This window comes from Bos mutus, chromosome 19 (assembly GCF_027580195.1).
Source record: "Bos mutus isolate GX-2022 chromosome 19, NWIPB_WYAK_1.1, whole genome shotgun sequence".
NCBI lineage: Eukaryota > Metazoa > Chordata > Mammalia > Artiodactyla > Bovidae > Bos > Bos mutus.
The window spans coordinates 38,069,913-38,086,142 of record NC_091635.1 but is presented as its reverse complement, the minus strand read 5'-3'; the positions used below and the strand labels follow the sequence as shown (position 1 = coordinate 38,086,142).

The window sequence follows — 16,230 nt, the reverse complement described above, 5'->3', positions numbered from 1 at the left end:
CAGAGGCTGCCGGCTGCCAGGGACTGGAGAGGTCCCAAGGACCCTCTGGGGGCTCCCAGTGCACCAGAAGACACACCACGAACGGTCCCTTCATTCCCTCATTGATTGTGGAGGTAACCGTGAAGCGGCCCGACATGGGCTGTCAGATTTTGTTTCCCCCATTTTACAGACCAGGCTTACACTTTAGTGTCTTGACTTAAGCAGCACAGCTAATTCTAGTAATGTAAGACCTGGCCTTCTGTTTCCATCCATTCATTCATTTATTCATTCAGTGAACAGTCAGTCTTCCAGTATTTATTGTGTGCTGCCGGGAACTCTCCCAGAAAGAGAGATGCAAGAGCTTTCCAGCTAATTTTTTTTTAAAGTTGATCTCTTGGTTTTAAGTTTCACTTTCATGGACTTTTCTTAAAACATTGGCATCTGCTACCAGCAGCTGTATTAAGAGCCCTGTAGAGTGGTGTCTGGCTAGGCCAAAGCACAAACCTGAGTCTTTCTGGTCAACCCCTCACCATGAATTAGTGGCTTAGTGTTAGTTGCTCAGTTGTGTCCGGCTCTGCAAAACCATGGACTGTAGCCTGCCATGAAATTCTCCAGACATGCGTACTGGAGTGGGTTGCCATCTCCTTCTCCAGGGCATCTTCCCAACCTGGCGATGGAATCCGGGTCTCCCGCATTGCGGGCAGATTCTTTACTATCTGAGCCACCAGGGAAGGCAATATCAAAGAGAGGCGGTGGGCACCCTCTGAGGCAGGATGTGGCACACTGGGAGGGAAAGAGGCTCAGCATGCAAGTTCCAGGGTCACAGCCTTGGCCACCAGCTGCGAGACTCTGGGTGGATGTGAGGATGACATTAAATGGCACAGCAGAGGCACCCAGTGAAGTGAGCACGTGATCAGCGGTGGTATCATTATTACAGAGACATCCTTGTGCTGTTGGCAGCACTGGGCCAGTCCAGGGAGGGTCTCCAAGCCAGGAGGGCAGCTGACATTATGTGCAGGAAGCAGAGAGCTATTTTTCAGTTGAGGCCATCCAGCCCACCGCTTTTTTTTCCCCCTTGATGCTGAGTCAGAGTCAGTTTCCAAAGCTCTCAGATCCTGCGGCATATGGACATGTCCTGGGGATGGGCCCTTCCTGTGAGAAGAGCCCTCCTCAAATACATGTGTGTATGCGTGTGTGTATGAGAGACAGAGAGGTGGGGGTGGGTCAGAGAGGAGAAATGGAGTGGGAAGAAAATAAAAGAATGAAGGAATGGCATCCTTCTGTTGGATTGTCTTGGGGTTGCAAAGCCTCTTTCCTGGGAAGATTTTCATTTCCTATTCCATTTTCTGCTGTGCATAGGGACAGCCCAGTGCTCTGGGAGGCAGGGCTGCAGCAGAACTGGTCAGAGCCAGCCTCACCCTTCCATCCCACCCCCACTGAGGACCAGCTGCATCGGCTGACAGTGACTCCAGCAGGGTCCCCTGGTCCCCTGAGCCAGTCAAAGCTGGGCCTTAGTCATGACTGTCCCTGAGGCTCCAAGGCAGGGGCAACCTCCCAGGGAGGATTGTGTGGCATGCTTCCTGTCCCCTCCTAGTCACCCCATCCATCTCTAGTGGGGTGCAAAGGCAGTGTCTTTTTCTTCCCCTTTGGCTGCATCATGCAAGATGTTGGATCTTAGTTCCTTGACCAGGGATTGAACCTGTGCCTAGATCGACCTAACAGATTCTTGCAGAGTGAGGAAGTATAGCTGGGAGCATACCTGTCACCTCTCGGGTCTTAACTCTTATGGTGGCCACTGCCTGGTGTCAGGGCTGCACAGGCTGTGGCCAGCTCCCCGTTCCCCACCACCAGTCCCTCCAGGCAGCCAGGAGGCCTTCACCTCCTTGTGGCCCTGGGGCTCCTTCCTGCTCTGCACACTCTCATGTACATGTGTTAAGTGGGGAATGAGGCCACACTGCACTTCACTAAAGAGTCAATGGACAAGACCCTTTTTCTGCCCCTGGGGGATGGTCTTGGGTGGTTCATAAGCCTCCCAGGAGTTCCCCCGGGATTGGGCACCTGGTGCTCACAGCAGTGGCCAACCCTATCACTCCTCCCCACACTCCTGCCCCCCCACTTCCCAGAGAAACCACCTACCAGCCTCAGACTCTGCCTTTGGGAGAGCCCTGCTGACCCAGGTGCATCTGGGGAGCACCCAGCAGGGCCCCCACCCAGGCAGGGGATCGACGAGGACCTTCCCAAAAGAGTATCAGTTAAGCTGAGCTCTGAAGCAGGAGTGAAAGTTGTCCTGGCAAAGAGATATTCTTGGTGAGGAGAGGCAGCGCATGCAAGGTGTTTGGGGATGGCAAGAGCAGAGCATGGGATGCGGGCAGGGGCGGACATGGAGTGCAGCAGGGCCTTCTTTGTTGGATGCACTAAAGGGCTGAGATTGCTCTGGGGCATGGGGAGTCACAGAATGGTTTAGAACAGGTGACAATTCTTTAAAAATTGAAATAGAGTCGATTTACAGTGTTGTGTTAGTTTCAAGTGTATAGCAAAGTGATTCAGTTGTATATATAACATATATACAACATATATGTTGCTACAAATATTGCATATAGTTCTGTGTGCTGGACAGTAGGTCCTTGTTGCTTTATCTATTTTATATAGAGCAGTGTGTGTCTGTTAATCCCAACCTCCTAATTTAGCCCTCCCCCACCCTTTCCCCTTTGGGATCCATGAGTTTGTTTTCTGTGTTTGTGAGTCAATTTCAGTTTTGTAAATAAGTTCATTTGTATCATTTATTTAGATTTCACATATAAGTGATATATCATGTATCTTGTCTTTCTCTGACTTATTTCACTTAGTATGATAATCTCTAGGTCCGTCCATGTTGCTGTGAATGGCATTATTTCATTCTTTATTATGGCTAAGTAATAGTTCATTGTATATGTATATACCACATTTTCTTTATCCATTTATCTATTGATAAGCATTTAGGTTACTTCCATGACTTGGCTGATGTAAATAGTGCTGCTGTGAACACTGAGGTGCATGTTTTTAACTCAAATTAGATTTTTCTCCAGGTACATGCCCAGGAGTGGAATTGCTGGATCATATGGCAATTCTATTTTTAGGTTTTTTTCTTTGGCCACACTGAGTGGCATGCTGAATCTTAGTTCCCCAACCAGGGATCGAACCTGTACCCCTTGCAATGAAAGTGGGGAGTCTTAACCACTGGACTGTCAAGGAAGTCTCTATTTTTAGTTTTTAAGGGATCCTTCATACTGTTCTCCATAGTAGCTGCACCAATTTACATTCCCACCAAGAGTGTAGGAGGGTGCAGGTGACTATTTTTGAAAGCTTCTTCTGGCCACTCAGTGGAGAATAGATCTAGCGCTGGCAATGGAGCAAACCGGAAGACCATTTCGGAGGCTGCCCTGGTGACCAGGTGGGATGATAGCTGTGAACAGTGTGGAGGCAGGGAGAACACCTAAAATTATGCCATGCGTGGAAGCAGCATCCGTTCTATGTGAAGTCCAACACTGGCCGTGTTTGGTTCTTGGCCTCCTTGGCTGCCCTGGGTGATTTCTCAGGGGCCCCTGCAGCCTGGCCTCGCCTCTGCAAGCCTCTGACACAGCCCTGCTGCCCCCTTCCTGTCTCCTTATCCCTCAGATCAGTCTGGGGACATTCCCAACAGTCATGTTTGGGGGACTTTCCCTGGCTCCTACAAGCTGTCTCAGAACTCCTGGCCTTTAAACAGAAGTGGGGGGAGATCAGTGCTGCCTGCCTGTACCATCACGGACACGCCCCTTAGACAGCCAGGATGCAGGCTGATCCTCTAGTCTTAAACCTAAGACAAGTCACTCAGTCTCTGGAATCAGTTTCTTCATCTATGAAAGAGGGATGTTCTGTGCCTCCCCGGAAATCATGTTAAGAGCAGAGTGGGCCAGTGGTGGACCAGCACTGGGACTGGTGTGGAGGGTCTGGGGGTTCAAGAGGGGAGCTCCTGTCCAGGGTGTGGGCTCACCCCCCAAGCCCACCCCGCAGTCTTCTCTGCCCATAGGTGACCAGACACCCAGGGAGGCTCTTGCAGGCCCAGGTCCACCAGCCTGGAGGGGTTGACCAGGCTGCTTGGTCCAGCCACATGCTTTCCAGGCCCTGGGAAGGCTGTGGGTGCCCTGCAGAAGGGGCCCCTCATCAGAGCTGAACCAGGCACAGCTGGGAGAGTATCAGAGCAGGACCGAGACCTAGTCACTGGGAAGCCCACCTTCTGATGGCCAGACTTAGGCCCCGCTGCCTGGGCAGCTGTCATCCCAGGTGAGGGGCATCATATCCGACCTCCCTCTGGATGTGCCCAGCCCTGCTGCCCCTTTAAATGAGGGGTTGCCCGAGAGCACTGGGTGGAGGAGCTCAGAGCCTGCTTTGAAGACGTGAGCTGCATTTTGCTGCAGTGTGTGGCTGGCAGGCCTTGGTGCTCCCTGGCAGGGCCTTTCCAACACCCCCCCCTCTCTGTCTCGCACAAGCACACACTCCCTCTCCCTCTCCTCCATCCTTTTATCTCGGCCTCGCACTCATAGTATCTGGGTCTGTAAAGTCACCGCTTCCTTCCCGTGACTGCCATTTATAGCTGGCAGTAATGAAAGGCGCCTGTTTTACACTCGCTGGGCCCCAGCAGCACTACAGAGACACGGATCCCTTTGTTGCAAATAATTAATTTGGTTCCGTATTGCATAACATCCTAAAAAGCTTTCCAGGGCAAGCTCCCGCCGGCCGGACACTGTGATTTCATCAATATTGCATGGCATCAGGCACTACTGTATGCGGTTTCATTAAAAATTTAATTTGTGGTTTAAATCTGCAGTGTTCCCTTTAAAAGGACGTCAAGGGAGGGAGAGGCTTCAGGTTGGGGCTGAGCAGATCTGGGGGGGAAAGGGGAATCCCTAGCCCCAGGAGAGGGAGGGGGGCTTTCCCAGGGCTGGAGCAGTGGGCCCCTCTCTGATTGGCTGCTGGCCAGGGCTGCTGCTGCTGCTGCTGGAGGGAGGGTGACTGGACCATTCATAGAAATTGTTTCTCCAAAGCTTGTACTGTTTCCCTTTCTATAATCAGCCCTGGGGAAAGGGCAGCTCCCGGGAACCCAGACACTGGAGGAGGGCTGAGGTGGCGATGGGGGAGGCTTTCCCTGGAGACCCTGGGCCCCTCCAGACCAGAGTTGCCACCCCACCCTGAACTTGGGGCTGTGTGGCCTCCTGCAAGATACCTCTGCTGTCTGAGCTCTGGTCACCCCCGCTGCCCCATTAAGTCATTGCCATGATTTCCTGAGAATGAGTGAAGGACCTCCCAGATCTGGGTCAGCACTGCTCACCATCACCCCCTGCGTTGCCGTGGGCCAGGTGGCTCCTAGTGACAGGATCGCAGTCCACAGAACCCCTGCTGGGAACCACAAGTGTCTGAAAGTCCACCATAAGTCTTATTTCTTTGTCTGGACCTCCCTCCCTCCCAGAGAGGACCTGGGTGATGCCCCCTGCCTTACAGCTTATAGACTGGGATTTTGTTTCTGATGAGGGGCTTCACTGGGAAGTGAGGGGGACAGTTTTGCTCTTTCCAGGGAGGGAGGAGGGGCTCATGAGAGCTCTGGTTCTGGTGGGGGAGGGGAGAGAAGTGAACTGGGGAGGAGGAGCAAGCACAGATGGGCCAGAAGAGACTCTTGGGCAACCTCCTAACCCTGTCCGAGGGCGCCTCTGTCTGAGAGCACTTCAGACCCGCTCTCCCAGAGAGGCCGCTGATTGTCTCATGTGTCTCGGGAGGCAGGGATTTGTGCATCCGGGGCTATCTTCTGACATTGTTCCAGAGTGATTAAGTTAAGCCTCCTGGGGCCAGCTGGAGAGAGAGGACACATTGCTTTGTAAAACTGATTTGCTGCCATAGCATTTACAGTGTGCTCGGGGTGCACCACAGTGGCAGATGCGTTGGTGCCCTCCTTTCTCGCACATGTGGGTCTCCCCACCCACATATACACATCATGTGTTCAGGACATGACTTGTCACCGCTCACTTCAGTGCGCAGGTCTGTGTTCAATTGTGGTGGGCTTACAGTGAATCCTCAGTGTCCCAAATGCCCACACAAGACTTGTCCTGAAGACTCCTGGAGGGGTCTGTTTCCCTGGGCAATAGCCACGGGTACCACGGGGACTAGAGCAGGGGTCTAGATGTCTGAGATATGAAGGTTTCCTAAGAAGAGGGCAGGAGCCAGCGCTGACCAGGATCTCTAGACCCCGTGGGGCCTTTGCATCGCTTGGGATGCCTTTCTACATTCCTGGGAAAATAGGACAAGGGAAATGTGGTTTTCAATGAACCTGTGAGCTTGGATGATGGTGTGATGAGATCCACGGGCCATATAGCTGGGCAGCTGAGGGTCCGCCAGGGAAGGAAGATGTGCTGGGGCCAGGGGCTGCATCCAGACAGAAAAGCGTGGCTGGCGTCCGCCACACAGATAGGAAAAGAACAGACAGTTCCTTTCTGGCAGGCCCGCCATGCGTTAGAAAGCACACATTTGGTAATGGAGCAGCTTGGCCTGGCTACAGCCCGGGAACAGGACCCAAGCTCTCGGGCATGCTGTTTTCTTTGCCTGTTTCCCAGGCAGTCCGTGAGCGCTGACTTGGAGCACACTCTAGACACTACTGGATGGTGGGAAAATAGAGATGGCTTGAGCAACGTGCTCCTCTGCTCAGCTGCTGTGTGACCTCAAACAGGTGACTTCACCTTTCTGGGCTGTATCAAGAGTTAAATTGGACAAGCCCCATGAAGCTCTTAGAATGGTGCTAGTCTGCAGAAATAACTCATTAAAACTTAGTAAATACTGATTATGATTGTTTTTTGTCTTTCTCTCCCTCAAGATGCTCAGGTACTAGTAATACCATAAGGGAGTGAAGGAAGGGCTGAGCTAAGGAAGGAGTAGGGGGCTCCTGCCAAGACACAGAAAAGGAAGGAAAGTGGGCCTCTGAGTCACATGTCAAGTTGGGCCCCTGCACAACAGCTCTCTCTCTCCACCTTTTAAATTCTTAAATTTAAATTTTAAAATGTTGTAGATTGTAATACATATATAACTTAAACATTTACCATTGTAACCATTTTAAAGCATACATTTCAGTGGTCTTAAGTACCTTCACGTTGTGCAACCCTCTCCAGGCATCTTTCGTCTTTCCAAACTGAAACTCTACTCTCTATCCCTCCTCCCTGCAGGCCCGGGTACCCATCATTCCATTCTCTGTCTTCCTGAATTTGACTCCTTTAAGGACCTCATGTAAGTGAAATCATACATACTTGTCCTGTTGCCACTGACTTATTTCACTGAGCATAATCTCCTCAAAGTCCTTCCATGTTGTAGCAGGTGTCAGAACGTCCTTCCTTTTCAAGGCTGAGTACTATTCCATTGCATGAATGGACTGCATTTGGTTTATCCACTCACCTGACGATGGACAGGTGGGTTGCTTTCACCATTTGGTGATTGAGCTGGTGCTGCTGTAAAGGTGGGTGTACAGATGAGTCTCCTGGACCCTGCCTTCACTGATTTTGTATATATGCCCAGAAGTGGCAATGGGTGGGTCATATGGTCCCCACCCCTCACTACAAATGCAAGAATTGAAGCCACGCGAAGAAGCTCAGATGCTCGCCCAGGGACCCAGCGTCCCCACCCCCAGCCCCAAGCCTCCAGCTCCTCTGTGGCCTATTCCCAGGTCTCCTGGAAGGCTCTCTGGAAGAGGTGGGCTGGGATGGATACAATGGAGAAGATTGGTCACTGTAACCACAGGAAGGGCAGCATTGCGGGGGTCCCACGGGGAGGGGGCTGGGACGGCATGTGGATCATCACCAGCCAGCTGTGACTGAGCGTGACGCCTTCCAGTGCTGGGAAGGCAGCCGTGAAGGGTGACGAGGTCTCCCGAGGGGAGAGAGAGACCAGGAGCCAGGCAGCAGCAGGGCCACCGGGGGGCAGGCTCCAGTCCCCTCCGCATGAGGGCCTGTCACCAAGGCATGGGGGAGTGCCCTCTGCCCCTGGTGGCCTCCTCAGCTTCAGTTAAACCTTGGAGGTTGCCCAGTCTGCCACATGGGAAGTCTGGATGGTTCTCCATGGCTTGGACGAGGGGGCTCAGCAGGAAGGGGTTTCTGCCTCTGTGCCCTCTGTCCCAGGGGCCTGCTCAGCTCTTTGGGGTCAGCAGAACCACCTGGGCTTGGTGGAGATGCCAGGCTCTGCCCTCCCCAGGGCTTGTCTGGTTAGCCTAGTAAGGCCAGGGACCAGCCCCCAGGGCTTCTTCAGTTTCCTGATAAGAACTGAAGGGCTCCTCGCTTCCCAGGGAACCCCAGTGCTAACAAATGACTCTGGTGACCGTTCTTGGCCTGTTGTCCAAGTATTTCCATCTCCTTCTACAGGGGGACACCACACTGACCCCTGGGGTTGGAGGCCTCCTGCCGTCAATGAACTGAGCCTGAGCATGGCTTCAGCCCAGGGCATTGCAGAACCCCCACAACCCCCTTTCTTGTCCCCCTGGCACAGCGACTGGAGGTAATAGGAGGCCTTGATGACCTGTGGGGGAAATCCCTTGGATGTAAAAAGAAAGGACACCTGTCACCTGTAGCGACTGGCACACCAGAATGTTTTGACTGTGGTGTGACCTAACGGCCTCCTAGTCCCGTGTCCTGATGGATGAGCTGACCAAGGGGTCAGCCCAGTTTCCCTGGACCTGCCCATGCTTCATTCTCCTGGTTTCTGTTTTCCTTTAAGGAAACATACCTGTCCAAAAAATACCTTTTCTGTTTAACTTGACCCCGGTTGAATTAAACTTTGCTCTTTGCAACCAGCATCCTGCCCAGTGGAGGATGCTGTTTCAGCTGTTACAAACCAACTTATCACGGGATGTGGGCAAGGCAGTTGGGAGGAGTGGAGGGGGCCTGGGTTTCAGACACAGATGAGGGTCACTGGAGAAAGAGGTAGTGTGGTTGTGTGTGTGTTGGAAAGATCACTGAAGGAACTTTCCTACCTCTGAAGGGTGTAGCTGAACAGTTAGTAACATAGCTTTGCCTACACATCCCAGCCCACCCCAGAAGCCTGGGTTTGGATCCTACTGCTTCCCAGGTGACACTAGTGGTAAATAACCTACCTGCCAGTGCAGGAGACATAAGAGATATGGGTTCAATCCCTGGGTTGGGAAGATCCCTTGGAGGAGGGCATGGCAACCCACTCCAATATTCTTGCCTGGAGAGTCCCATGGACAGAGGAGCCTGGCAGGCTACAGTCCAGGAGGTGCAAAGAATCAGACATGCTGGAAGTGACTTAGCATGCACTCACACAGTGATGACCATCTGTGGTCCTTGCTCAAGTTTACCTCTCTGAACACCAATAAGCACATCTGAAATATGGTGATAACAAGACATGGGATTGTTGGGAAGATGGCAGGAGAGGAAATGAATGAAGCCCCTGGCACAGTGTCTGGACATAACAGATTCTCAATACGCTGTCATAGTACCATCCATCAAGGTCAAGGGTGGCACACAGCAACCCAGAAAGTCAGGCTGCACCTCCTCTTCACCGTCTGCGAGCCCTCGGCCCAGCCGCCCACTTGCACCCCTCCCTCCACGAAGGAGCCGACTGTCCTCCCCAGCCCACCCTCCAGGACAGAGCTGAGTGCCAGCTGCAGGCTCTAGGGTTCCTATGGTTGGGATCCAGGCTTCTCTTACTGTTGTTAAAGTGTTTTGCTGCTGGGAAGCCTCGAGCCTCTCCACGGAGGGACGTAAATAAAGGCAATAACTTGGCCATTAGGAAGTTTCGCCTGGTGTGTCCACCCCAGAGCGCCCTGGCATGCTGCAAGACAGCCCTCGCCAGGGAGTGCAGGGGCGGGAGAGAAGCCTCTCATGTGCTCCGTTTCTGGGTCAGGTACCTCTTATTCTCCAGGCTGCGAACGGAATGGGGGATGGGCGTAGGCAATGTGCCCCCACTCAAGATGGCATGGGAGGGATGTGGGGCCGGCCAGCCCCAGGAGGGAGCATAGTAAGCATGGTGAGGCAGGCCAGAGGGTGATGTCCCTGGGTGCTGCTCTCTGGGGCCCTCCTTCCCCACCGAGCTGCACGTGGAGCCTAGAGATGGGCATATGGCTCAGAACCCAGAGCTGGGGGTTGGGGTGGGCAGCACACTCTGGTGGCTCTGGGTATGGGCTTCGGCACCAGGCCAAAGTGGGTACAAGTCCTCGTTCCTGTGCACTGTCTGTGCAGGCCCCACCAACTTGATAAACCATAGTCTCCGGGGTGTAGAATAGAGACAGTGATGGGCTCCACGCCTGGGAGCTGAGCCTAGAGTCACCAGCTCTTGTGGGGGTTGACATGCGTGCAGCCCTGGATTGTCCCATGCAGGCGTTTTGGGGTGAGGCCCAGATAGCTGCCCAGGGGGTCTCTCCATCTCCCACTCTAATGTGAGGAGGTACCGGGACCCTGCTGGCAGGGGTGTGTGGGGGCGGGAATCTGACCTCAGGTCAAAGGTGAGACTGAGCAGTGGCTGGTGGCAGAGCTCCCCAGGAGGGAGTCCTGCTGTTCCAGAGTGGTGGGGTTGGGACTGGGGTGCTGGCCACAGTTAGAAGTGGGGGCGGGATGACTGGGGGCCCAGAACCAAACTGAATTAATCGAACCCAACAGACTTGGGTCAGAGAGGGCTCAGAGAGTACCTAGACTACTTCTCAGTTTTTATCTGACCGTTGAGGGCTTCCACCCCCACCCAACCCAGGCTTCTGTCTTCTTTTCTTTAAAAATGGTGATGGCACATCTTAATTTATTAATTTTATGCTTAATAACACTTAAAAAAAAAACCCTAGATGCCCATGAGAAATAATTCACACTCGTGGACAGTTGTCAAGGCTCGCTGGATGTGACCGAGTGACCCTGAATCTATGCCAGTTCCCTGGATATTTCCTGGGGCTAGGGAGCCTGGGACCGGGGTGGGAAGATTCGGGGCTGCAAAGCTGAAAGGGAGCAGAAGGTGGGACACGGGAAGGGGAAGGTGAGGAGGTCACTAGGGTGCGGGGGACCATCCCAGGATGCAGGCTGGAGAGCGAGGCCAGCCTGAGCTGGGTGACGTCCTGGCATCTGTGGGTTTACTAGAGCTGAGAGCTCCACAGGAGCAAGAGCAGAAGAGGGCAAGGGGCAGAGCGGGGCAGAGCAGGATGCAGAGCTGCTGAGGAGGTCCCCAGGAGGGGGCAGGTGTCTCCCCACCAACCCTCCAGGGAAGCAGTAGGTTGGGATTCTGTGTCTTCCTCCCTCCGTCCCCCAATCTCTGCTGAGGAGTTGGGGCCCTGGGTGGCTGCGGTGACCTGTCCAGGGATCTGTGTCGGGATGCAGGCCAAGGTAAGCTGAGTGAGCCGAGGCCAGAACCGCTCTGACCTAGTGACCTTCCCAGCGGTCCCTTCATAGCAGGAGTGGTAATTGGGTTTTACACGGGGCCCTCTGGCACTGACCTAGTTGTCCCGGTTCCTGCCTTCCTCTGTCCCTCTGTGTTCGCCCCTGATGTTCTTTAAACCCCAGGCATTGTGCCTTCCCCTGTCTGGCTCTCATCCTCCCCTCTGATTCCACTGGGCAAAGTCAGGCTGCAGCAGGGATTCGGGGTGTCTGTCACAGCCTGTGCTTCTCAAGGGCACCCCACTCTGGGCCCACCTCTGGGAATGAGACAAGTGAGGCTCTGGGTCTGCACGCTGGACAGCTGAGCAGGTGATGGCCTGAGCGTCACCCCGTTTGGGGACTCTTCTCTGACACTGGGTCCCCATGTGTGTGAGGAAGGACGGAAGGGTTGGGGACCAGTTTCTCACCTGGAAGTGGCATCAATAATGCAAAGCGCACAGGCTCAACTGAAATAACCTGTGTCGGGCACAAGGCCTGGCATCTGTCTCCATTTCTCTTCCTCTGTCATCACTTCCTCACCCACGGAATGGAGGTCTCGACATCCCAGTGAGAGCCCTGCGCCCCCAGGGACCGTGTGTCCACTACCAGACACTGACCGTCTGCAGTGGTGCTGGGGTAGCACAGATGGGAGCGCCTTCTGCGACTAGAACACCTCTGGGGGGGAATGTTCTTGGGTTCCCCATTCACAGATGAGAGCACTGAGGCTCTGAATGACAAAGGACTGGCCCAGGGTCAAGAGTTGGTCCTGGTGGACTCAGGATTCCGGCTCGGTGATCCACCCCGAGCCCCTGCGTGTCACCCCTGCTCCAGGTGCTCAGCAGCTCTGGGGAGATCTGGGGGAATGGAGGGTGAGCAAAGCTCAGCCTGCGATGGATCACCACCCTGGCACACTCACCAGCCCCATGAATTGCCAAGCACATCCTGGTCTGGGTTCTGGCAGGCTGCCGCTTGTTTTTGAGACTCATTGGCATGGGGCTGCCGGGAAAGCAGGCACCTGTTTCTAACAGGGATGTTTACCTGGCCCTGCACACTGAGGGGGCACATTCCTCGATTCCTACAGGGCCAAAACCCTGTAAGAGGGAGCCTCGAAAGAGTTGGCTGTGAGTGCAGATGGCTTTGGGTTTAAAACAGGGCCAGAGCTTTCACCAGCTCCTGTGAAGTTCCCTAAACGTGGAGGTTTGACTGAAATCAGACATGCGACATCAGCTGCCCCCCCCTCCACCCCCTGGAATTCCCCCATTGCCCTCCCCCAGACCTCCCTCCTCTGATTCCAGATTCGCCTCTGCCTGGTCCCCCAGCTCCTGCAAGCTGCCAAGCATGAGGCCTGCCCTCCGAGGCTGCATGAATAATAGAACTGAAATCACCCCTAGTTAAAAATAGATACTCTTCTTAATAAATATTTTACATACTGTCTTTAGGATATACAGATCCCCTGTCTGAAGAGTTAAAGCAAACCCTGTTATCGAACCCAAAGACTGTAGGCAAGGCTCGGCCTTGGCAGGGCCCAGCAACCCTGCAGCCATGGCTCCTGACTGCGATCCACCCCCTCTTCGGTGACGTCTGCTGAAAATAACCCACACCAGTAAGGACAGAACGTCCGGCCAGGAGCAGCTTGGGAATTCTTGGCTGGGTTAGTCACTTATGAATTTTATGGGGGCAAATCAGTTATCTGACGCCCCTGTTTAGTGAGGCTCGAAGTTCAGAAAAGTCAAAAGCAAGTTCTCATGTTCCAGCTGTACAGACGGACTCTCCTCTGTGAGCAGAAGCTGGGGGGCTTCTGGGGGCAGCCTCAGGGAGGAAGAGAAAATTCCAGGTGGGGAGGCGGAAGTAGTTTAAAGCGCTGGCCCATTTCAGAAAACTTTGCAAATGCAGTGCAACCTTGAAGGTCTGCATTAATTAGGACACAGCATGATCTAGATACAGCGAATGGATCTGAATAATCTGCTGAAACAGGTTCCAATCTTGACCACCTCCTCCCACCATGAGCTTCCCATGGGACACAGGGGCCGGCAGGAAATGCTGGGGTCTGCCCCGCTCAGACAGGACATGACTGAGCGACTTCACTTACACTTTTCACTTTCATGCATTGGAGAAGGAAATGGCAACCCATTCCAGTGTTCTTGCCTGGAGAATCCCAGGGACCGGGGAGCCTGGTGGGCTGCCGTCTATGGGGTCGCACAGAGTTGGACACCACTGAAGCGACTTAGCATCAGCAGCAGCAGCAGCCCCGCACGCAGACCACTTCAAAGTAACCCCCACTCTGCAGGCCCCTAGAGAATGGTTGATGTCCTTATTCAACAGGGCAGGAGACTGGATATTGAAGGGGCAGAATATGCTGGAGCTGGCTAAGTTGAACCAAATAGGTTTGGGGCCCATGTCTCAGTGTTGGTCTCTCTCCCTGGACTGGCAGCTCCTCACCTCATCTGGTTTACTTGGACTGAGCACAGAGGCCCTTCCCTGTGAGGCCTCCCTGCCCTGAGGATGAACCACTCTCTCCCTCGTGCCCAGCTTACTTTGAGGAGATGTTAGTTTAGCACTTAGCACCCTGATGCATGGGTAGACGGATGGATGGATTGATGAATAGTAGAAGGCTGGCTGGCTGGCTGGATGAATAGGTGGATGGCTGGATGAATGGCAGGTGACTGAGTGGTAGATGGTTGGATGGGTGGATGAATGGATAAATGAGTGGTTAGATGGATTGTTATTGTTGTTCAGTCACTCAATCATGTCCGACTCTTTGCAACCCCATGGACTGTAGCACACCAAGCTTCCCCATCCTTCACCATCTCCTGGAGTTTGCTCAAACTCATGTCCATCGAGTCGGTGATGCCATCCAACCATCTTGTCCTCTGTCGTTCCCTTCTCCTCCTGTCTTCAATCTTTCCCAGCATCCAGGTCTTTTCTAATGAGTTGGCTCTTTGCATCAGGTGGCCACGGTATTGGAACTTCAGCTTTAGCATCAGTCCTTCCAATGAATATTCAGGGTTGATTTCCTTTAGGATTGACTGGTTTGATGGATGGGTGGATAGAAAGATGGATGGGTGCATAGATAGGTGGATGGTTGGAGAGGTGGATACAGAGATAGATGGATAGGTGTGTGGATGGATGGGTGGAGGATGAGTGGATGGATGCATGGATAGGTGGATGGATAGATGGATGGGTGGATGGATGAATGTGTGGATCGGTAGATGGATGAGGGTATGTGTTCATGGATGGTGGATGGGTTTATGAATAGATGCATGACTGGGAAAAGCTATCATATCAAAGGGGATTCATATTCAAAAAGCCACCTTATATCAAAGATTTCCAAGGGGATTGACCACAGAATAAATACTACTCCAGGGTTGATCATATAGCTGGTAATGTGCTTTAATTCTTCTCTACCCCTGTTGCTTTCTATCATTTTCTTCCCAGTTCCTGGATTATTGGCTGGAAAGGCAGGGCTTGGGGAGCAAGGAGGGGTGGGGTAACTCAGATATGCAGAAGACAGACAAAGCTTAAGGACCTGATGCTAGTCTCCCCCACGTGGCCCACCTGGAGACCTTGAGAAAAGGGGCTGCCCCTCCACTGTCAGCGAGCCAGGGCACTTTAGGACAGATTTCCCTTGAACATAACATGCTGGAATGTCAGGCAATCAGAACTCAGCACCACCTGGGCTCATGTTGGGTGGAGCTTTGTGGGGGATAAAAAGTTTTTAAAAAATGCAATTATTTCAACAGAAATCATTTTTTTAATCCATGCCACTGTGTCTACACTTGTTTTGCTTTTTTTTTTTTAAATTTTGGAAGGTACAGGAGAAGAAAGTCATGAAATGTTTTCGTTTCTCTGTGATTGAGCAAACTCTTAAAATATTAAACTGTTGCTTAATAATTGATTAAAACTAATCTCAGCGGGAGCCAATCACCCATTTGGCAGAACCTCTTTAAACTTTTAGGGGCTTTTAGCTCCCCCTGGCCGCTTAACCTTTCTCTTGTCTGATTCATTCAGGTTTCAGCAAATGGCTTGCCTCTTGTGGATTATGATGTCATGATGCCTCTACTGAGCTGTGGGATGGCTGACTGAGGCTGGATTCAAAAGAAAAGTCAAGTCTTAGAAATACTGTGTCTGAAGAGGCAAGGGTAGGGGGGATGTCAGAAATAATGGTACCATGGATTTCCAAGACGCAGAAGCAGAATCAGAGGTAAGGCTGTGTGGCCTTCAGAGCTACTTAAGTTGTCTGTGACTTAAGTTTTTCTGCAGAACAACAATTATGCTGACCTCTCTGTTTTTCATGGGGACACTGAAAGTGTTGAGTAGAATGCTTCAGGACGTGGACTCATCAGACTGTCCTGATCCAAGCCTTCCCCAGTGGTTACTTCATATGTGATCTTGGATGAGTTTCTTAGCTTCTCTGTGCCTCAGTTTGCTCAGATGTAGAATGGGGGTATGTATGGTTCTGTGGCTGGTGAACCCTGGTGGTTCAGTGGCTGTGACTCTGCACTCTGAATGCAGCAGGACCAGGTTTGATTCCTGGCCAGGGAACTAGATCCTACATGCAGGAACTAAGAGTTTGAATGCCGCAACAAAAGATCCCACTTCCCGAAATGAAAATCCAAGACCCTGTGTGCTGCAACTAAAACCTCGTGCAGCCAAATAAATAAATAAATATTAAAGAAAAAATGAGGGTAAGCATAGAAATGCCCTCCTGAGCAGATTAGGTAAAACATTCTTAGCATTTACCAGGGCTGAGAAAGAGCTCCAGCATGTTCACTATGCTGATTTTAAAACAAGTACTTTGAATTCTGAAAGAGAAAGGACCCTTATGAGAACAGCCAAAGTCCCCCAAACTAAGCACAGT

The 16,230-nt window shown here is 52.5% G+C and overlaps 1 protein-coding gene across 2 annotated transcripts in view; it reads left to right on the top strand.

Annotated features, from left to right (window-relative positions):
* ENDOV (endonuclease V) overlaps window positions 1-15,438 on the top strand; it is a 79,649-nt gene extending 64,211 nt beyond the window's left edge. The window contains exons 10-11 of one of the 2 annotated variants that reach the window (XM_070390214.1): window positions 7,200-7,260; window positions 15,381-15,438. In XM_070390214.1, the coding sequence (XP_070246315.1) occupies window positions 7,200-7,260; window positions 15,381-15,423 (104 nt within the window). In that variant the 3' untranslated portion in view covers window positions 15,424-15,438. Of the gene's footprint in view, window positions 1-7,199; window positions 7,261-15,380 lie in introns of those variants that run through there. The other variant, XM_070390216.1, reaches the window with a different exon arrangement.
* Window positions 15,439-16,230: the final 792 nt, after the last annotated feature.